Genomic DNA, 22,082 nt, shown 5'->3' with positions numbered 1-22,082 from the left:
CATCCTGCAGTGCGGCATCGGCTTAGAGTCGTAGGCTTGCTGCCTTCCTATCTGCTAGCTGGTCAGCAATGCGGTTGCCTTTATATCCATTGTGTTCTTTAACACACCTCAGGATGATATTGTTACCATCCGAAGTTTGGATTAGTGACTCATGACACTTCATGACTAACCCTGATGTGACACGTGGTCTATTCATAATTAGTAGCGCTTGTCTGCTGTCTGTGCAGATTATTATGGTTTTACCGGTGATACCTTTTCGGGTTATCTCTTTTGAGGCTATGGAGATACCAGCCAGCTCAGTCTGGACTATGCTGGCATTTTTGCCCATACTACCCCATTTTATACTAAGGTTCAGTGAACTGGAGTATATTTCGCATCCTGAGCTTTCTTCCATTTTAGAGCCATCGGTGTATTATTTTTTTTACAACATTGACCAATAGCTAATGTTATTGTCGTTAATGGCCGGGTATTGTCGTTAATAACCAGAGGAAATTGACATTCACGACAATGCCCGGTCTTTAACGTCAATGACCAATTTACATCATTGTCCGTACCTAACTTATATAAAACTTATTCCGTCCTACACTCTAACATAACTCTCTCCAAATGGATACATTTTCTACATAGGTTGCCAATTCTTTTTTTTTTTCGTTTTTACAAATTACACTAAATATTTCAAAACAAATAAATAAAACGAAGTATACGGCGGTTATCGACGTCTTATTAACAATATGTTTTTTAAAATGAATAAACATTTTTCATTTCGTCGCAAAACGAGACCAGAGCCGTCTTATTTCAGTTCGTTCAGATTGCGCTACAACACTCTGACCGCTTTCAAAACTTGTTAGTTTATCATCAGAGAATGCATATGTAGCTATCTCTGAAAAAACTAAAATAATTCAGGCCTACTAGCCTCGAATTGCAACTAACGAAATGCCATGGATGTAATAGCGACAAAGTCAAAGTTTTCAATCTAATAAAATATAAAATAATATTAAATTAAAAACCGCGCTGAAAAAATGAGTTGTGAATTGCAAATTGTAGAATTCCCTCATCTTCTTTTTGCTCCATCATCCGTTTGGCTTGCACGTTTAGAAGCCACGAAGGTGTAACCAGGAAAATGGCCCCAATAAGGTTTTTAATTTAATATTATTTTAAATTTTATTAGATTGAAAACTTTGACTTAATCTTTTTTTAATTTATGACATATCGTAGAATTGGGGAACCGTACCTAAGATACAGAAACGTTTCTTACGAGGGAGAAGTATTGACAGGAAACAATAGATATGAAGGCTATTCCATGGATTTAATAGCAGGAATTGCCAAAATCATCGGATTTAACTTTCAGTTTGAATTGACTGAAAAATATGGAAATTGGGATGCGTCTGAGAAAAGATGGAATGGTTTAGTTGGGGAGATAATAGAGAAAGTAAGTGTCCAGATTTTTGTAAAATAATAGTATTTAGATGGTTCTATAAAAATATAATTTTTAGACTAATTCCCTGTATTATAATTATTTTGACAAGCTAAGGACAATCTCCAATCCTTTATTGTCTATATTTAATTTATTTATGACAAACTGGTTAACCCTCATTTGAGCACATGGTCTATTTTTCGTAAGAAAATGACGTGGTACAATTGTATCACAATTCACAATTAGATTAATATTACACTAGCTGACTCGATAAACATAGACAGCAGAGACATTAGAATTATACAGTGAGGACGTTTGAGTTGGAATAAATTCATTTCCTCGAGAATGGACGACTCTGGAGATAAATTACAAATCAGGTCGATTTTCATTTTTAAATTATAATTTTTTGGCATGTATATCATACTAGTGACGTCATCTATCTGGGCGTGATGACGCAATCGATGATTTTTTAAATAAGAATAGGGGTCGTGTGATAGCTCATTTGAAAGGTTATTAAATTCTCTATTAAATAATATAAACGTTAACAATATTATTTATACTGGGTGCACAAAAAATTTTTTTGAATTAAATTAATTCAGACAAAAAGAAGAATGCATATAATTTATTTAATTCGAAATATCATTTTACTGTTCTCCGAAAACAGGAAAAAATATTTATTTGATAAATAAATATTGTTTTTCACTTAAATTCAATATTAAAGGTGCCACCCACCTGCCTCTTAGCAGTTTGAAGATTTAATTTAATCGAAAAGCAATGTTTATTTTTCAAATTAACATTTTTTCTGTTTTCTGACAGCATTAAAATGTATTTCGAATTAAATAAATTATATACATTCTCCTTTTTGTCTCAATTAATTGAATTAAAAAAATATTTTGGGCACCCTGTATAAATAATTATGTTAATGTTTATATTAGTGAATAGAAAATTAAATAACCTTTCAAATAAGCTATCACACGACCCCTTTCGCTTAAATTAAATGTTCAAACTACTAAGAGGCAGGTGGGTGGCAGCTTTAATATTGAATTTAAGCGAAAAACAATATTTATTTATCAAATAAACATTGTTTCCTGGTGTCGGACAATTGTATTTCGAATTAAATAAATTATATACATTCTTCTTTTTGTTTCAATTAATTTAATTCAAAAAAAAATTTTGGGCACTCTGTATAAATAATATTGTTAACGTTTATATTATTGAATAGAGAATTTAATAACCTTTCAAATGAGCTATCACACGACCCATATTCCTATTTAAAAAAATCATCGATTGCGTCATCACGCCCAGATGGATGACGGCACTAGTATGATATACATGCCAAAAAATTATAATTTAAAAATGAAAATCCACCTGATTTGTAATTTATCTCCAGAGTAGCCCATTCTCGAGGAAATGAATTTATTCCAACTCAAACGTCCTCACTGTATGTAACATCTATTGGAATCAAACAGCGAAAGTCAAAGTTGAAATGAACTGACAGGATATCCAGATTAGCCGTGGGGTGCGCCAAGGGTGTATTTTATCACCATTGTTGTTTAAAGTATACAGTGAAGCCATTCATAATTAGCGTTGGCCGAAGTCAGTGAGGACCTAATAGTAACCGGTGGGCCACTTAATAATTTAGTAGGATATGCTGACGATACCGTCCTTCTGGCGGGAACACAAGAAGGACTGCAACACCTTGCTCAACAACTATATATAGGTACATTTCAACGTTTATGGACTAAAAGTAAATTTGAAGAAAACCAAGTCCATTGTATTTACAAAAGCACAAAATATCAAAGTTAAGCTAGTACTAGATAATACAGAAATTGAGCAAATATCTTAGTACAATTACCTTGGAGCATGGATCACAGAAGATTCTGATTAGACAACAGAAATAAGATACTGCATTGAATTTGCACGGTCAATTTTTAACACAATGGAAAAACTTTTCTATAATCGCATTATCAATATATCGCTCCGGATAAGAATGCTTCGGTGTTATATTTCCTCCACCCGTTTGTATGGGGATGAGGAATGGACATTGAAACAATACAACATTAAAAACTCGGAAGCATTCGAAATATGGTGTTACAGACGTATTCTGAAAATTATCGTGGATACATCGCAAAACAAAGTTTAAACAAAGAAAACAAGAGCTATTATGGAATAATATTCCATAATAGTTCCATAATAATTATATTATAATGTAGGACAAAATCAAATCCAAACAATCTCGTGGCTATACAATCTTGTGCGTAACAAACAAAATTTTAATTGCAAGAATTACTTCCAATCACTGATAGGAGCGGAACTTGAAGAAGAAGAAGATATCCGACAGATGTATTATTTTCTTTGTTATATGAGTCAAAAAATGAACAGAGTAAGGCCCGTTGCTGAAACCAACAAACGGCGTCTATTTGACATGACCAGTGGAGCAACACCATCCAGGGGTTTCACCTTTAAACTTAAATGCCTTACAAGGTGGATACACAAGGTTTATTATTATTTGTCCAGCTAGATTTTTAGCAGCAATTTGCTATAAACTGTAATCAATTGCAATATTATAATTGACCGCTGCTCGATGGGAATTAAGGGGATGGGTATGTAGTTTCGGCTCTATTGCTATTTAAATGGTATTCATTTTTTTCAAATCCTGAGAAAACTAATATATTTTTGAAAAATTTAAACGCAGAATGAAAAATTACGTTCTTACCGAGGGCCGAAAGTCCCTGAAAACTTCTGTAATATTTATTTTAATAAGGTACAGGGGTGAAAACTAAGAGAAAATGTAGTGTGATTTTTAATTTTAAGTATCTCGTTCAAAATAAACTTTTTATTTATTCTAAGGGACTTTCGGCCTTCGATAATAATTTAGTCTTTCATTCTGCGTTTAAATTTTTTAAAAATATTTATTAGTTTTTTCAGGATTTGAAAAAAAAATTGACACCATGTCCGAGGTGATATTTTCCAAATCGAACATTCGCTATCTTTCTCATACAACGCACTGAGTCAAATAGAATATGATGACAAGACAGTGACAATTTTAAATATTTGACATCTCATCGGAAAAATTTTGAGTTGTTGATTAAATAATATTGATAGTGTATTTGATAAATAATTGATTTAAGACGTGAACTTAATAAAGAGTTAATTGTTTGTTATTTATGGAAGATCCAAGCAGAGAATTGACCAGGATATATTCTGTGATTCAAGTATTTTGTTGTTAAAGATGTTCAAAATTGTAAGCGTTTCATAGTAACAATTATTATTAAAATGTAATTGTGCCAAATGTAATTTTTGAAATCTTCGTAGTTTTATAGGATTACCACCAATTTAAGACGGTATTACTCAAGTTTGAACAGATCCATTACAGTTTTCTAAGTGCTTTCTTAAAGCTTAGGATGTAATCTTTAAAATGCACTAAATTATTTTACTTTAGAAATGAAATAGACTATTTCTTTTTGAGAAAATTAAGACAGATAACAAAAATGTAATACAAAAACCGAAAATTACCAACTAAAAAAAATGTTTATGCAAAGTGATCAAAACTTTTTTCTGTAAAACTTACCTAAAATACATTTAATAATAAGCTTCAACAATAATGAATGTTCAGCAAAAAAATTTTTTTTAGCTCTTTTACAGTATGTCTGCGTAACTTCGAACCTATTGATAACTTTTTTGTTATCAGTTTTACGAAAAAAAGTTATTGTTTATAAAATACTCTGCATCGTATATAATCTAAGAAGCAATCATCAAATATCAAATTTAATTAATTTTATACGAGCTATGTCAAAAAATATGAATTTCACTCAAGAGTAAAGTACAGTTACATTTCACAATATCGAAAATTGTTATTAAAAAAAGTTGTTTGGAATTAAAAAATTTGTTTTAGTGTTCAATTATATCCTTCTAATTAAAATATTGTGAATAATAAAGGCATTTAACTCTTAAGAAACATTCATTTTTTACATACCTCGTATAAAATTAAAAAAGTTTGATATCAGATGGTTGTATCTTAGATTTTAGACTAGGGAGAACATTTTATGAAGAATATCTTTTTTTCGTAAAAGTGATAATAAAATAGTTATCATAATTGTAATAAAATGATAAGTATCCGTAATTAGAGAAAAAATTGAATTTTTTTTTCGATTAGAATGATGTAATTGTATATTTAAACATAGTTTTTAATTTCAAACAACTTTTCATAATAGCATTTTTTGATATTCTGGAATATAAAGGTACGAAATTCATAACGAAACTTTTTAACGAAATTCATATTTTTGACATAACTCGTATAAAATTGATAAAATTTTATATCTGATGGTTGAGTTTTAGATTTTTGACTATCCAGAGCATTTTATCAAGAATAACTTTTTTTCGTAAAATTGATAATAAAAAAGTTTTCCATGTGGTTCCTAGCTACTCAGACATACTGTATAAGAGCTTCTGTATAAGAATTTTCAAATTGCAATGCCATATTCGGATCCAACATATTCAAAAACAAAATAGAAACATATTTGATCAAAGTAAAATGATGAATTTAACGATATTTTTAAAATTATTTATACAAAACAGTTGTTATTGTTTAAACAATTAATAAACAATTAGCGGCCAAATCTGCGAGTAGAACTTTTTACTTTAACATGTATATAAACTAACAAAAAAAGTTTTAGAAAAATATAAGCTTGTTTGAATTTTTCCGCAAAGTTCTTTTCTGCACAGTTGACTACCTCATTCTGAGTAACGTTATATTCTGTTTACATCCGTGGACTACCGCATTCTGAGTAACGTTATATTCTGTTTACATCCGTGGTTAAACTTTAGACAAATATATAACCTATAAGACAATTATTATTATATTTAACTATAGCATAGAAACTAAATTATGGATGTTACAACTGTTTTATTTTACAATTTTATTCTTATTACACATTTTATAATTATCAAATAACCAATAAGGATTTAGCAACCTGTGCAAGAGACGTCGAATGAAGTAGGTTTTGTGTAAATCCGTGACTGCATAAATATAATGTCAATAATGTGTAATAATTGTTTAAATTTAAAAAAATTAAGGCAGTGCATTAATTTTTTAACTGATTTCTGTGCAATTTATTTAGGTGTAAGGAATTTAAATTGATTAGTAGGTATTAATTAAATACAGTTTAGAATTTATCACATATGTACCTATTATAATTAATCGTCGTTTGGAAATTGTGATTTTTATTTTTAGGAAAAACTGTGCTTGTAGAAAAAGTATAGTGTGAAACACGTGCAGAAAGGTAATTTCTCACTCGTTTGAATTGCGGCACTCGCTTGCGCTCGTACCGCAACTTTTCAAACTCGTGAGAAATTAGTACCTTTCTGCACTTGTTGCACAATATACTATTATTCATTAAAAAAATTTAACTTCAAATGCGAAAGATTAACTTAATTTAAACAAGAACTTAATTATCCGTATACTTTTAATAGGCTATTGATTATGTATTTTAGAAAGGAATTACAACGTTAACGGGGTTTTATTGTTTCATATAGTCAATGGACCTCTAAATATGAAAAACCCGCGGAGTGCTACATTTTAAAGGGGTGCGTTTTTGAGAAAGGAGTGAATTAGTTCCTAGGCACAGGGCGAATTAGGGTGAGTTCTATTCACTTTTGGTACGAACACGTCTACAGGAAAATTATTCCAGGTTAAATTTACTATCGAAACATCACATTTTAATGTCAAAATATTTTTTTTATAAAACTATAATCAAAAGAAAAGCAAGAAAAAAACACGAAAGATAGTAATTTTGTTTTTTGCCCCATAACTTTTTTCCACGGGGATATAGATATAGGCATTGCTTCACACAAAAAAAACTTCCATCCTTCCTATTTAAAATGACGTTTGGTAAAAGTCGTATAGTTTTCAAACTATGATTTTTCAAAGTTTGCCACTCACAGTGATTTTGGCCCATTTTCCTTGTTACTCCTCAAACATTGTTCTGTAACTTTTTTCTACGTAGCTTTTACAGAGAATAATAACCACAGAGAAATCACCCCACCCACTCTTCTATGAGAGAAATGACACGACCGTACTCAAAACGTGTACCGTTTTTGAAGACGCATGCGCGAACCTGGTTGCTTTAAGTGTTCCCAACACATGCTAATTCCAGCTAATTCTGCCACTCTGGTTGTTTTACGATAGTCCGTAGGCGTGTATGGTAAATACTTGACTTAACAAGTTTGAGCATTTATATAATAATTATAATAGTTAAAATGTCTGGTTACTCGTGTGTGGTTCACGGATGTTCCTCTACGACAGGAAGAGAAATAAGTTTATTTAGATTTCCTAAAGGATCGTTTAAACACAGCGATAAATCAAACAACTTATCAAGGTCAATCGAGTTGTTGCAACTTATCATTGTGTGTAAACGGTGCATCGCACAACTTATCAAAGTTGGAGTTGGGTTGAAGGTGGTATCGCATTGAATCGCAGCGTCTAAACAGCGTTTCAACTTGTCATCACAACTAGTTGCTGTGACTTGTCGTTGTGTTTAAACGACGCTTAAGAATAATAACAGGTAATTGTTATTGCTTTGTAATTTTTACATATTAGTTATTAGGTATCTAATAGTCTTAATTTGACTTGATTAAATATTATTGATAATAAATCATGAAGAAAGTGATTCATTTCCTTGTATACATTACCCCTACGTAATGCATAAAAAAACTAAACTTCGCTCTGCCAACCAAAGGATACCTATTTCAAAATAAAAATAATAAATTTGGTGTCAGTGCATGTATTTTTCATAACAGACGCAAGTCTCCGAAGGGCCAATCAGGTCAAAACAGATGTTGTCCGGGTGTCATCGCATTCCAAGATATCCTATTTTTACGAAATAAAAATATATAAAGAGTTCTATACACGACAATTTCTGATTTACACGACGCAAACAAAATCAAAATACTATTCAAACTAAAAATTGTTGGAGACATAATTGGGGCGATAATTGGGAAAATCTTGCCAATGATTCTTAAAACCTCGATCAATATAAAATATTTACTACGATCAAATGCCTTTTAGAAGTCAATAAAAATAAAAAAAACAGTAGATGGGGGTATAACAGTATGCCAACGAAAATATGTAATCCACTATTCTGTTGGCAGCTATTTTGGATTTTCTATAATGAACTCTTTTCTACTAATCAAGCCCCTTCATTTGATATCCATATTGAGGTAGTTGTGAAATTAAATATCTAACCCACCATTTTTTGACGGCCATTTTGGATTTTATATAATGAACTCTTTATTAGTAGTCAAGCCCTTTCATTTGATACCCATATTGAAGTAGTTGTGAAATTAAATAATATGTAACCCACCATTTTTTGGCGGCCATTTTGGATTTTCTATAATGAACTCTTTATTAATAGTCAAACCCTTTCATTTGATACCCATGTTGAAGTAGTTGTGAAAAAATATGTAATCCGCCATTTTATACCGGTGGACATCCTGGATTTACAATGATACAGAATGTATAGTGTATGTAATGTTACAAATCGGTGTAATTGTAACGATTCATATAATACTTTTTTGATTATTTTTTAGATTGTTACATATTTATATTTATAGAAATATACTCTTACAGTACTTCTTGGGTATTTATTCGTTTGCTCCGATATTCGACTTTAAAGGAAAACTGTACTTTTGATAGGTTTCCAAGACAAGAACAATATTGACATTCGATTTCAACATAAAGTTTCTTGTTATCGATAACGAACATTTGTCACCCAAAGAGAATTGGAACTTTCAGAGTTTGTGACATTTCTGTAGCCGTTACAATGGCTGTGTTATCTTTCGATAACCTATATTAAAAAATATAATTTATTAGGAAATACCTCGACGAACAAATTATATCTTGTATCAGCCCAAGCCAAAAACAATTAGTGAAAGCCACACCTACCGTAATAAATAGGTATATTTTATTATTGGTCTTTCAATGCCAAAATCAGGATAAACAAAAAGGTATTTTTATTTATGGTTCCAATCAATATGATTTTCATCATTACTTTGCATTGTGCGATATATTTGCAACCTTTGTAAATCAAAAATAATTCCATTATTATAAAGAATGCCAACAAAAGCCGGCCCTGTACGCAACTTTTTTCTCGGTGCAATATTCTATATTAATTTATTGAAAGTCAACAGAAGTGCTTAATTTTATTTACGAATTTATATTGTGTGATATGCCCACTGACTATTACTTTGATGGTCGGTCTGGTTGCTTGATCGTTTAAACACAGCGATATATCAAACAACTTATCAAGGTCAATCGAGTTGTTGCAACTTATCATTGTGTGTAAACGGTGCATCGCACGACTTATCAAAGTTGGAGTTGGGTTGAGGTTGGTATCAACTTATCACAAGGATCGAGTTGTTTTAATTTATCGTCGTGTCTAAACGGTACAGCGATTTATCATTGGACTTGGGTCGTATCAATTTAGGAGAATCTTACCGTATTAGAATTTATTTACATATATAATTAAATAATGTACAGGGTGATTGATTAGTGGGGTAAAGCTACGTAGATCCGTTATAGTAATAGATAGCAATAAAAGTTAATAACAAAAATTGTAGCCAACTTTTAGATTCACATTTATAAAATTAATTAGAATGTTACATAGGGTGTTCGATAACATAGTGGCAGAAATCATAGAGCAAAACAGCGAAACCAAACAAGTTTGATTTCTCCGCTCGCACTCTTTGTTATTTTTCCGAAAAATGAATCTCGATGTCCTGATATCTGAAGTGTTTCAAAGAAAGCTGTTTTTGAATCAGTAAGATTCCCTATTCAGATGACGACGATGGCTTTTTAAATTTATAACTTTATGCAATTTTATAATTAAATAAATATTATGTAACTTAATAATTATTATTAGTTCTACGTTCTACAGTGTGGCAAAACCAAATGGAATAAATTCATTATTTCTTAAACCGACGACTAAAAAATCCGGACATATTTTTAAATTATGATTTTTTGGCATTTACATACTAGTGACGTCATCCATCTCGAAGCTGAAATAAAAAATATACATGCGGACCAATGTAAAAAAGGTCATTTCATTGTCTTCTTACCGGCGTGAGAAATACAAAATAAGATTTACTATTTTATTTGGACATAAGTCACAATTCGAGTTTGAAATCAAGTTTACTTGACGTTTCGAGTTTCACTTCGGAAATCGTTATCAGTATATAAAAAAACATTCATAAATTAAAAATTTAACTTTTGTTTCTGGTGAAGCAACGCAGTTGGAACAAGCAGAATATTATAATTATTGTCACCGGAAAGCGAAAAAGGTAACGCACAACTTGAAAGAACTTATATATTTCTAACTTCGTTTCTGGTGAAGCAACGCAGTTGGAACAAGCAGATATATTATAGTTGTGTCACCGGAAAGCGAAAAAGGTAACGCACAACTTGGGAGAACCTATAGATTTCCAACTTGGTTTCTGGTGAAGGAACGCAGTTGGAACAAGCAGATATATTATAATTGTGTCACCGGAAAGCGAAAAAGGTAACGAATAACTTGTAAGAGCCTATAGTTTTCTAACTTCGTTTCTGGTGAAGCAACGCAGTTGGAACAATCAGATATATTATAATTGTGTCACCGGAAAGCGAAAAAGGTAGTCCCTGAAAACTATAGGTTTTTCCAAGTTGTGCGTTACCTTTTTCGCTTACCGGTGACACAATTATAATATATCTGCTTGTTCCAACTCGTTGCTTCACCAGAAGCGAAGTTAGAAAACTATAGGGTCTTCCAAGTTGTGAGTTACCTTTTTCACTTTCCGGTGACACAATTATAATATATCTGGTTGTTCCAACCCTGTTGCTTCACCAGAAGCGAAGTTAGAAACCTATAGGTTCTTCCAAGTTGTGCGTTACCTTTTTCGCTTTCTGGAGACACAATTATAATATATCTGCTTGTTCCAACTCCATTGCTTCACCAGAAACGAAGTTAGAAAAGTATAGGTTCTTCCAAGTTGTGCGTTACCTTTTTTGCTTCCCGGTGACACAATTATAATATATCTGCTTGTTCCAACTCCGTTGCTTCACCAGAAGCGAAGTTAGAAAAGTATAGGCTCTTCCAAGTTGTGAGTTACCTTTTTCACTTTCCGGTGACACAATTATAATATATCTGGTTGTTCCAACCCTGTTGCTTCACCAGAAGTGAAGTTAGAAAACTATAGGTTCTTCCAGGTTGTGCGTTACCTTTTTCGCTTCCCGGTGACACAATTATAATATATCTGCTTGTTCCAACTCCGTTGCTTCACCAGAAGCGAAGTTAGAAAACTATAGGCTCTTCCAAGTTGTGAGTTACCTTTTTCACTTTTCGGTGACACAATTATAATATATCTGGTTGTTCCAACCCTGTTGCTTCACCAGAAGCGAAGTTAGAAAACTATAGGTTCTTCCAAGTTGTGCGTTACCTTTTTTGCTTTCCGGTGACAATTATAATATTATATCAGCTGCTTTTTCCAACTGTGTTGCTTCACCAGAAACAAAGTTAAATTTTTAATGTATGAATGTTTTTTGTTGATATTTTCAACTCAGGCGCTCCAAAACCAACAAACCACTCGCAAACCCGTCCAAATACGTATTGCGAACCATCAAAGCTTTTGTTGAAAAACCGACAGAAGTTGACGTGCCTGATCCCTTGATCACGCATTTTTAATTACTTTTTCTTTTGCGTAGACAGACGAATAGGGAATGTTGTATACAAATTAAAGTACGGTAATGGTACTTTTTAATAGTGATATAAAATACAGGGTATCCCATTTAAATTTTACTGAAAAAATAATGTACCTACCTACTTGAGTTTTAACTCACCCTTTATTAGATATAAAGTAAATTAGCAATATCAATCATTTTTAAAAATTTTGACAATAAATAAAATATGGCATCAATAAACCATTGCCGTTGTGCTTATTTTTATTTATACAGTGAGTTGAACTTGTTACGATTTTCATATAAAATTGGTTATAACTTCGTAAATACCCTGTATAACATACCCAACCTTTATATTTTGAAAGTAACAGGATCTATTTGTTTACGATGAAAACTAGCTATAATTCATTGAAGGGTCTAAAAGGGTCTAATGTACACAATGGTCCCCTCTTCAACTTGTTGTGGTCAACTTATCGCAGCGTCTAAACAGCGTTTCAACCTCAACAAATCACAGCAACTTGTCATCACAACTAGTTGCTGGACTTATCGCTGTGTTTAAACGCCCCTGAAAGGCGTGTCGTTTCTCCTGGCTTTTATACGTTATAACCAATTTTATATGAAAATCGTAACAAGTTCAACTCACTGTATAAATAAAAATAAGCACAACGGCAATGGTTTATTGATGCCATATTTTATTTATTGTCAAAATTTTTAAAAATGATTGATATTGCTAATTTACTTTATATCTAATAAAGGGTGAGTTAAAACTCAAGTAGGTACATTATTTTTTCAGTAAAATTTAAATGGGATACCCTGTATTTTATATCACTATTAAAAAGTACCATTACCGTACTTTAATTTGTATACAACATTCCCTGTTCGTCTGTCTAGGCAAAAGAAAAAGTAATTTAAAATGCGTGATCAAGGGATCAGGCACGTGCTTCTTGAAAAATAACAGTCGAAGAGTCCGATTAGGTACTTACTTCGTAGAAGTTGTATCGGATTATTACCAACAACTGTTTGCCACGAATTCTGACTGTTTGACTGAAGTTTTACAGCTTGTAGGCAAAGACCTAAATATTTCATGAGTTCACATGGTATTCACGTGTTACTCCGTATTTTGTGTAGACAAGGATAGTTTTCGAGATATTTTCATTTTTCAATGGACCAGTAGCGTGACTACCCAGATCACCAGAATTTTAGGTACTAGTATACTTTAGAAGACCAAAAATAATCATTTTTTGAAGATTTTTTTTTCAGAACCTTTATTAAAAGTGGACATAAAACTTTTTACATATTAATACCTAACTCTTAGAGAATACAAAAAATATATCTTTTTTCATTTATGCACGTACACTAGGGTGGGCCGAAACCCCCCCCTATTTGTAAAGACCCCCTCTGTGGCTCAGTGGTAAGAGCGCTCGAAAGGTCCGAATGGTCGTGAGTTTGAATCTCACCACGGTCAGAAATTTTTCGTTTATTATAAATTAATACATAAATGAAACTAGTTTCTGTCCTTGTGGGATCGGTACTCACCGGAGTGACTGCAGACGTTCGGATACAATTAGCGTCTCTTTGCAAAGACAATGACGTCGACTTTGCAAAGTAACAAGACACCTACTCAACACACACACTACACATTACTCCCCTGAGTTAGTAATATAATAAGTTATAGGCTAAAACAAATCATTATGAAATTTACTGGCCAGTTGGTTGTAAAAACCAGTGCTAATAAAACACAAAACACACACACACAATATTTGTAAAGCAAAGCTTTCCTATAAAACGAGCACATCTAATTTAAAAAAGCATATGCAAGTAAAACATGCAACAATATTAAACGTTGGAACATCTTCAGGAAGTAATGTACCTACAGTACATTTTTTAAATATTTCAATTAATTAGCTCTTTTTTATTAAAGGTATCAGGTTTACTTAAGTCAAGTTAATTATGTACCGAAATGGTTCCTTTTTAAATAGATAATTAGATAAATACCAGTTTAGACTCATATGAATTGGACAAAAATCCAATATGCAACAAAATTTTATTTTTGTGTAAAAACCTGGTATAAAATGACATTTACCTGTCTAGCAACAATATTATTAGATTGGTATTGTTAAAAAATAAGACTATAACATACTAAAAAAATCACTTAAATCGGACAACAGGTTTAGGAAATCCGAGACATCAAACGTGTATAATTCATCGAGTGACCTAATTATTGTTGATTAATTGGCAAAACCACATAGTATCAAATTATAAGCTTAAGGGGAAAGGAACAAAATGCAAAATTTTGACGGCTCTCAAAATTTTCAATGTATTTTTAAATGTAATTATTTTTTTGGAATCCTGAGAAAACTAATAAGTATTTTTGAGAAATTTAAACGCAGAATGAAAGATTTGCCTGAATGACACAATATGGAGAAATAAAAATATCGGAAAAGATATGAAAAGCAGAATTTACAAAACAGTCATCAGAACAATAATGACATACGCGGCAGAAACACGACCCGACACAGAGAGGACAAAAGGATTGCTCGAAACAGCGGAGATGAAAACCCTTCGAAAAATCGATGGTGAGACTATGGGACAGAGCTAGAAGTGCAAATATACGACAGAAGACAGGGTAAGAAACAGAACAATAGAATGGAATGACCACATAAGCCGAATGACAACAGAGTAGTCAGGACAGCGAGAGACGGTTTCCCAATAGGCAGACGATCAGTGGTAAGACCACGAAAACGATGGAACGACAACTTACTAGAGGCACATTGAAAAAACAGACAGTCATGTCTATACAAAAAGAAGAAGAAGCAGAATAATTTATGAAAATTTTGATAATAAATAAAAAAATGGCATCAATAATCCATTGCTTTTGTGCTTATTTTTATTTATACAATGAGTTAACTTGTTACAATTTTCATATAAAATTGGTTATAACTTTGTAAAATACCCTGTATAACATAACAATCCTTTATACATTTGTAATGGCGAAGTTAAGAAGATTTTGAATATAAAATAAAATACAGGGTGTTCCAATAAAAAAAAATAAGTTTTGTCTGCCACTATGTTATCGAACACCCTATGTAACATTCTAATTAATTTTATAAATGTGAATCTCAAAGTTGGCTACAATTTTTGTTATTAACTTTTATTGCTATCTATTACTATAACGGATCTACGTAGCTTTACCCCACTAATCAATCACCCTGTACATTATTTAATTGGATATGTAAATAAATTCTAATAAGGTAAGATTCTCCTAAATTGATACAACCCAAGTCCAATGATAAATCGCTGTACCGTTTAGACACGACGATAAATTAAAACAACTCGATCCTTGTGATAAGTTGATACCAACCTCAACCCAACTCCAACTTTGATAAGTCGTGCGATGCACCATTTACACACAATGATAAGTTGCAACAACTCGATTGACCTTGATAAGTTGTTTGATATATCGCTGTGTTTAAACGATCCTTTAAGGGTCGTTTAAACACAGCGATAAATCAAACAACTTATCAAGGTCAATCGAGTTGTTGCAACTTATCACTGTGTGTAAACGGTGCATCGCACAACTTATCAAAGTTGGAGTTGGGTTGAAGGTGGTATCGCATTGAATCGCAGCGTCTAAACAGCGTTTCAACTTGTCATCACAACTAGTTGCTGTGACTTATCGTTGTGTTTAAACGACGCTTTACAAAGCCCCTTCTTTGCGCTCTGTATCAGGTGGTAAATGTCACAACAACTAGTTAGATAAACATCTTGACCCAACTCAGCTGACTTTAAGGGGCGTTTAAACACAGCGGTAAGTCCAGCAACTAGTTGTGATGACAAGTTGCTGTGATTTGTTGAGGTTGAAACGCTGTTTAGACGCTGCGATAAGTTGACCACAACAAGTTGAAGAGGGGACCATTGTGTACATTAGACCCTTTTAGACCCTTCAATGAATTATAACTAGTTTTCATCGTAAACAAATAGATCCTGTTACTTTCAAAATATAAAGGTTGGGTATGTTATACAGGGTATTTACAAAGTTATAACCAATTTTATATGAAAATCGTAACAAGTTCAACTCACTGTATAAATAAAAATAAGCACAACGGCAATGGTTTATTGATGCCATATTTTATTTATTGTCAAAATTTTTAAAAATGATTGATATTGCTAATTTACTTTATATCTAATAAAGGGTGAGTTAAAACTCAAGTAGGTAGGTACATTATTTTTTCAGTAAAATTTAAATGGGATACCCTGTATTTTATATCACTATTAAAAAGTACCATTACCGTACTTTAATTTGTATACAACATTCCCTATTCGTCTGTCTACGCAAAAGAAAAAGTAATTAAAAATGCGTGATCCAGGGATCAGGCACGTCAACTTCTGTCGGTTTTTCAACAAAAGCTTTGATGGTTCGCAATACGTATTTGGACGGGTTTGCGAGTGGTTTGTTGGTTTTGGAGCGCCTGAGTTGAAAATATCAACAAAAAACATTCATACATTAAAAATTTAACTTTGTTTCTGGTGAAGCAACACAGTTGGAAAAAGCAGCTGATATAATATTATAATTGTCACCGGAAAGCAAAAAAGGTAACGCACAACTTGGAAGAACCTATAGTTTTCTAACTTCGCTTCTGGTGAAGCAACAGGGTTGGAACAACCAGATATATTATAATTGTGTCACCGGAAAGTGAAAAAGGTAACTCACAACTTGGAAGAGCCTATACTTTTCTAACTTCGCTTCTGGTGAAGCAACGGAGTTGGAACAAGCAGATATATTATAATTGTGTCACCGGGAAGCGAAAAAGGTAACGCACAACTTGGAAGAATCTATAGTTTTCTAACTTCGCTTCTGGTGAAGCAACAGGGTTGGAACAACCAGATATATTATAATTGTGTCACCGGAAAGTGAAAAAGGTAACTCACAACTTGGAAGACCCTATAGTTTTCTAACTTCGCTTCTGGTGAAGCAACGAGTTGGAACAAGCAGATATATTATAATTGTGTCACCGGTAAGCGAAAAAGGTAACGCACAACTTGGAAAAACCTATAGTTTTCAGGGACTACCTTTTTCGCTTTCCGGTGACACAATTATAATATATCTGATTGTTCCAACTGCGTTGCTTCACCAGAAACGAAGTTAGAAAACTATAGGCTCTTCCAAGTTATTCGTTACCTTTTTCGCTTTCCGGTGACACAATTATAATATATCTGCTTGTTCCAACTGCGTTCCTTCACCAGAAACCAAGTTGGAAATCTATAGGTTCTCCCAAGTTGTGCGTTACCTTTTTCGCTTTCCGGTGACACAACTATAATATATCTGCTTGTTCCAACTGCGTTGCTTCACCAGAAACGAAGTTAGAAATATATAAGTTCTTTCAAGTTGTGCGTTACCTTTTTCGCTTTCCGGTGACAATAATTATAATATTCTGCTTGTTCCAACTGCGCTGCTTCACCAGAAACAAAAGTTAAATTTTTAATTTATGAATGTTTTTTTATATACTGATAACGATTTCCGAAGTGAAACTCGTAACGTCAAGTAAACTTGATTTCAAACTCGAATTGTGACTTATGTCCAAATAAAATAGTAAATCTTATTTTGTATTTCTCACGCCGGTAAGAAGACAACAATGAAATGACCTTTTTTACATTGGTCCGCATGTATATTTTTTATTTCAGCTTCGAGATGGATGACGTCACTAGTATGTAAATGCCAAAAAATCATAATTTAAAAATATGTCCGGATTTTTTAGTCGTCGGTTTACGAAATAATGAATTTATTCCATTTGGTTTTGCCACACTGTAGAACGTAGAACTAATAATAATTATTAAGTTACATAATATTTATTTAATTATAAAATTGCATAAAGTTATAAATTTAAAAAGCCATCGTCGTCATCTGAATAGGGAATCTTACTGATTCAAAAACAGCTTTCTTTGAAACACTTCAGATATCAGGACATCGAGATTCATTTTTCGGAAAAATAACAAAGAGTGCGAGCGGAGAAATCAAACTTGTTTGGTTTCGCTGTTTTGCTCTATGATTTCTGCCACTATGTTATCGAACACCCTATGTAACATTCTAATTAATTTTATAAATGTGAATCTAAAAGTTGGCTACAATTTTTGTTATTAACTTTTATTGCTATCTATTACTATAACGGATCTACGTAGCTTTACCCCACTAATCAATCACCCTGTACATTATTTAATTATATATGTAAATAAATTCTAATACGGTAAGATTCTCCTAAATAGATACGACCCAAGTCCAATGATAAATCGCTGTACCGTTTAGACACGACGATAAATTAAAACAACTCGATCCTTGTGATAAGTTGATACCAACCTCAACCCAACTCCAACTTTGATAAGTCGTGCGATGCACCGTTTACACACAATGATAAGTTGCAACAACTCGATTGACCTTGATAAGTTGTTTGATATATCGCTGTGTTTAACATCGTTTAAACGATCCTTAAGGATCGTTTAAACACAGCGATATATCAAACAACTTATCAAGGTCAATCGAGTTGTTGCAACTTATCATTGTGTGTAAACGGTGCATCGCACGACTTATCAAAGTTGGAGTTGGGTTGAGGTTGGTATCAACTTATCACAAGGATCGAGTTGTTTTAATTTATCGTCGTGTCTTAAGCATCGTTTAAACACAACGATAAGTCACAGCAACTAGTTGTGATGACAAGTTGAAACGCTGTTTAGACGCTGCGATTCAATGCGATACCACCTTCAACCCAACTCCAACTTTGATAAGTTGTGCGATGCACCGTTTACACACAATGATAAGTTGCAACAACTCGATTGACCTTGATAAGTTGTTTGATTTATCGCTGTGTTTAAACGACCCTTAAACGGTACAGCGATTTATCATTGGACTTGGGTCGTATCAATTTAGGAGAATCTTACCGTATTAGAATTTATTTACATATATAATTAAATAATGTACAGGGTGATTGATTAGTGGGGTAAAGCTACGTAGATCCGTTATAGTAATAGATAGCAATAAAAGTTAATAACAAAAATTGTAGCCAACTTTTAGATTCACATTTATAAAATTAATTAGAATGTTACATAGGGTGTTCGATAACATAGTGGCAGAAATCATAGAGCAAAACAGCGAAACCAAACAAGTTTGATTTCTCCGCTCGTACTCTTTGTTATTTTTCCGAAAAATGAATCTCGATGTCCTGATATCTGAAGTGTTTCAAAGAAAGCTGTTTTTGAATCAGTAAGATTCCCTATTCAGATGACGACGATGGCTTTTTAAATTTATAACTTTATGCAATTTTATAATTAAATAAATATTATGTAACTTAATAATTATTATTAGTTCTACGTTCTACAGTGTGGTAAAACCAAATGGAATAAATTCATTATTTCGTAAACCGACGACTAAAAAATCCGGACATATTTTTAAATTATGATTTTTTGGCATTTACATACTAGTGACGTCATCAATCTCGAAGCTGAAATAAAAAATATACATGCGGACCAATGTAAAAAAGGTCATTTCATTGTTGTCTTCTTACCGGCGTGAGAAATACAAAATGAGATTTACTATTTTATTTGGACATAAGTCACAATTCGAGTTTGAAATCAAGTTTACTTGACGTTTCGAGTTTCACTTCGGAAATCGTTATCAGTATATAAAAAAACATTCATAAATTAAAAATTTAACTTTTGTTTCTGGTGAAGCAGCGCAGTTGGAACAAGCAGAATATTATAATTATTGTCACCGGAAAGCGAAAAAGGTAACGCACAACTTGAAAGAACTTATATATTTCTAACTTCGTTTCTGGTGAAGCAACGCAGTTGGAACAAGCAGATATATTATAGTTGTGTCACCGGAAAGCGAAAAAGGTAACGCACAACTTGGGAGAACCTATAGATTTCCAACTTGGTTTCTGGTGAAGGAACGCAGTTGGAACAAGCAGATATATTATAATTGTGTCACCGGAAAGCGAAAAAGGTAACGAATAACTTGGAAGAGCCTATAGTTTTCTAACTTCGTTTCTGGTGAAGCAACGCAGTTGGAACAATCAGATATATTATAATTGTGTCACCGGAAAGCGAAAAAGGTAGTCCCTGAAAACTATAGGTTTTTCCAAGTTGTGCGTTACCTTTTTCGCTTACCGGTGACACAATTATAATATATCTGCTTGTTCCAACTCGTTGCTTCACCAGAAGCGAAGTTAGAAAACTATAGGGTCTTCCAAGTTGTGAGTTACCTTTTTCACTTTCCGGTGACACAATTATAATATATCTGGTTGTTCCAACCCTGTTGCTTCACCAGAAGCGAAGTTAGAAAACTATAGATTCTTCCAAGTTGTGCGTTACCTTTTTCGCTTTCTGGAGACACAATTATAATATATCTGCTTGTTCCAACTCCATTGCTTCACCAGAAACGAAGTTAGAAAAGTATAGGTTCTTCCAAGTTGTGCGTTACCTTTTTTGCTTCCCGGTGACACAATTATAATATATCTGCTTGTTCCAACTCCGTTGCTTCACCAGAAGCGAAGTTAGAAAAGTATAGGCTCTTCCAAGTTGTGAGTTACCTTTTTCACTTTCCGGTGACACAATTATAATATATCTGGTTGTTCCAACCCTGTTGCTTCACCAGAAGTGAAGTTAGAAAACTATAGATTCTTCCAGGTTGTGCGTTACCTTTTTCGCTTCCCGGTGACACAATTATAATATATCTGCTTGTTCCAACTCCGTTGCTTCACCAGAAGCGAAGTTAGAAAACTATAGGCTCTTCCAAGTTGTGAGTTACCTTTTTCACTTTCCGGTGACACAATTATAATATATCTGGTTGTTCCAACCCTGTTGCTTCACCAGAAGCGAAGTTAGAAAACTATAGGTTCTTCCAAGTTGTGCGTTACCTTTTTTGCTTTCCGGTGACAATTATAATATTATATCAGCTGCTTTTTCCAACTGTGTTGCTTCACCAGAAACAAAGTTAAATTTTTAATGTATGAATGTTTTTTGTTGATATTTTCAACTCAGGCGCTCCAAAACCAACAAACCACTCGCAAACCCGTCCAAATACGTATTGCGAACCATCAAAGCTTTTGTTGAAAAACCGACAGAAGTTGACGTGCCTGATCCCTTGATCACGCATTTTTAATTACTTTTTCTTTTGCGTAGACAGACGAATAGGGAATGTTGTATACAAATTAAAGTACGGTAATGGTACTTTTTAATAGTGATATAAAATACAGGGTATCCCATTTAAATTTTACTGAAAAAATAATGTACCTACCTACTTGAGTTTTAACTCACCCTTTATTAGATATAAAGTAAATTAGCAATATCAATCATTTTTAAAAATTTTGACAATAAATAAAATATGGCATCAATAAACCATTGCCGTTGTGCTTATTTTTATTTATACAGTGAGTTGAACTTGTTACGATTTTCATATAAAATTGGTTATAACTTTGTAAATACCCTGTATAACATACCCGACCTTTATATTTTGAAAGTAACAGGATCTATTTGTTTACGATGAAAACTAGTTATAATTCATTGAAGGGTCTAAAAGGGTCTAATGTACACAATGGTCCCCTCTTCAACTTGTTGTGGTCAACTTATCGCAGCGTCTAAACAGCGTTTCAACCTCAACAAATCACAGCAACTTGTCATCACAACTAGTTGCTGGACTTATCGCTGTGTTTAAACGCCCCTGAAAGGCGTGTCGTTTCTCCTGGCTTTTAGTCCAGGGCCCATCTGTTTTAAGATGGACGTTGAGAGGTGACCCAAATTTTTTTGCAGAAATTGCTTGAAAATAACTCAAGTAATAATATTTGAGTTATACTCCCTCTCAAAAAGGTCCGGAACATTGTTTAAATAATTAAAATGTTAAAAAATGAAGGAAAAATTCGATTTTTTTCTTCGTTTTCTGATTATAACTTTAAAAGTATTCATTTCCCAGAAAAG

At 32.9% G+C, this 22,082-nt stretch overlaps 1 protein-coding gene across 1 annotated transcript in view; it reads left to right on the top strand.

Moving 5' to 3' along the window:
• The window catches only part of LOC114336187 (glutamate receptor ionotropic, kainate 2-like), a 137,544-nt gene that overhangs the window by 48,095 nt on the left and 67,367 nt on the right, over positions 1-22,082 (top strand). Inside the window, exon 9 of the mRNA XM_050646884.1 lies at positions 1,216-1,429. Coding sequence (XP_050502841.1) covers positions 1,216-1,429 — 214 coding nt within the window. The remainder of the gene's footprint in view (positions 1-1,215; positions 1,430-22,082) is intronic.

The sequence above is a fragment of the Diabrotica virgifera genome, chromosome 3, assembly GCF_917563875.1.
Source record: "Diabrotica virgifera virgifera chromosome 3, PGI_DIABVI_V3a".
Classification (NCBI taxonomy): domain Eukaryota; kingdom Metazoa; phylum Arthropoda; class Insecta; order Coleoptera; family Chrysomelidae; genus Diabrotica; species Diabrotica virgifera.
The sequence above is the reverse complement of the archived record's forward strand: the minus strand, read 5'-3'. Positions and strand labels throughout refer to the sequence as shown.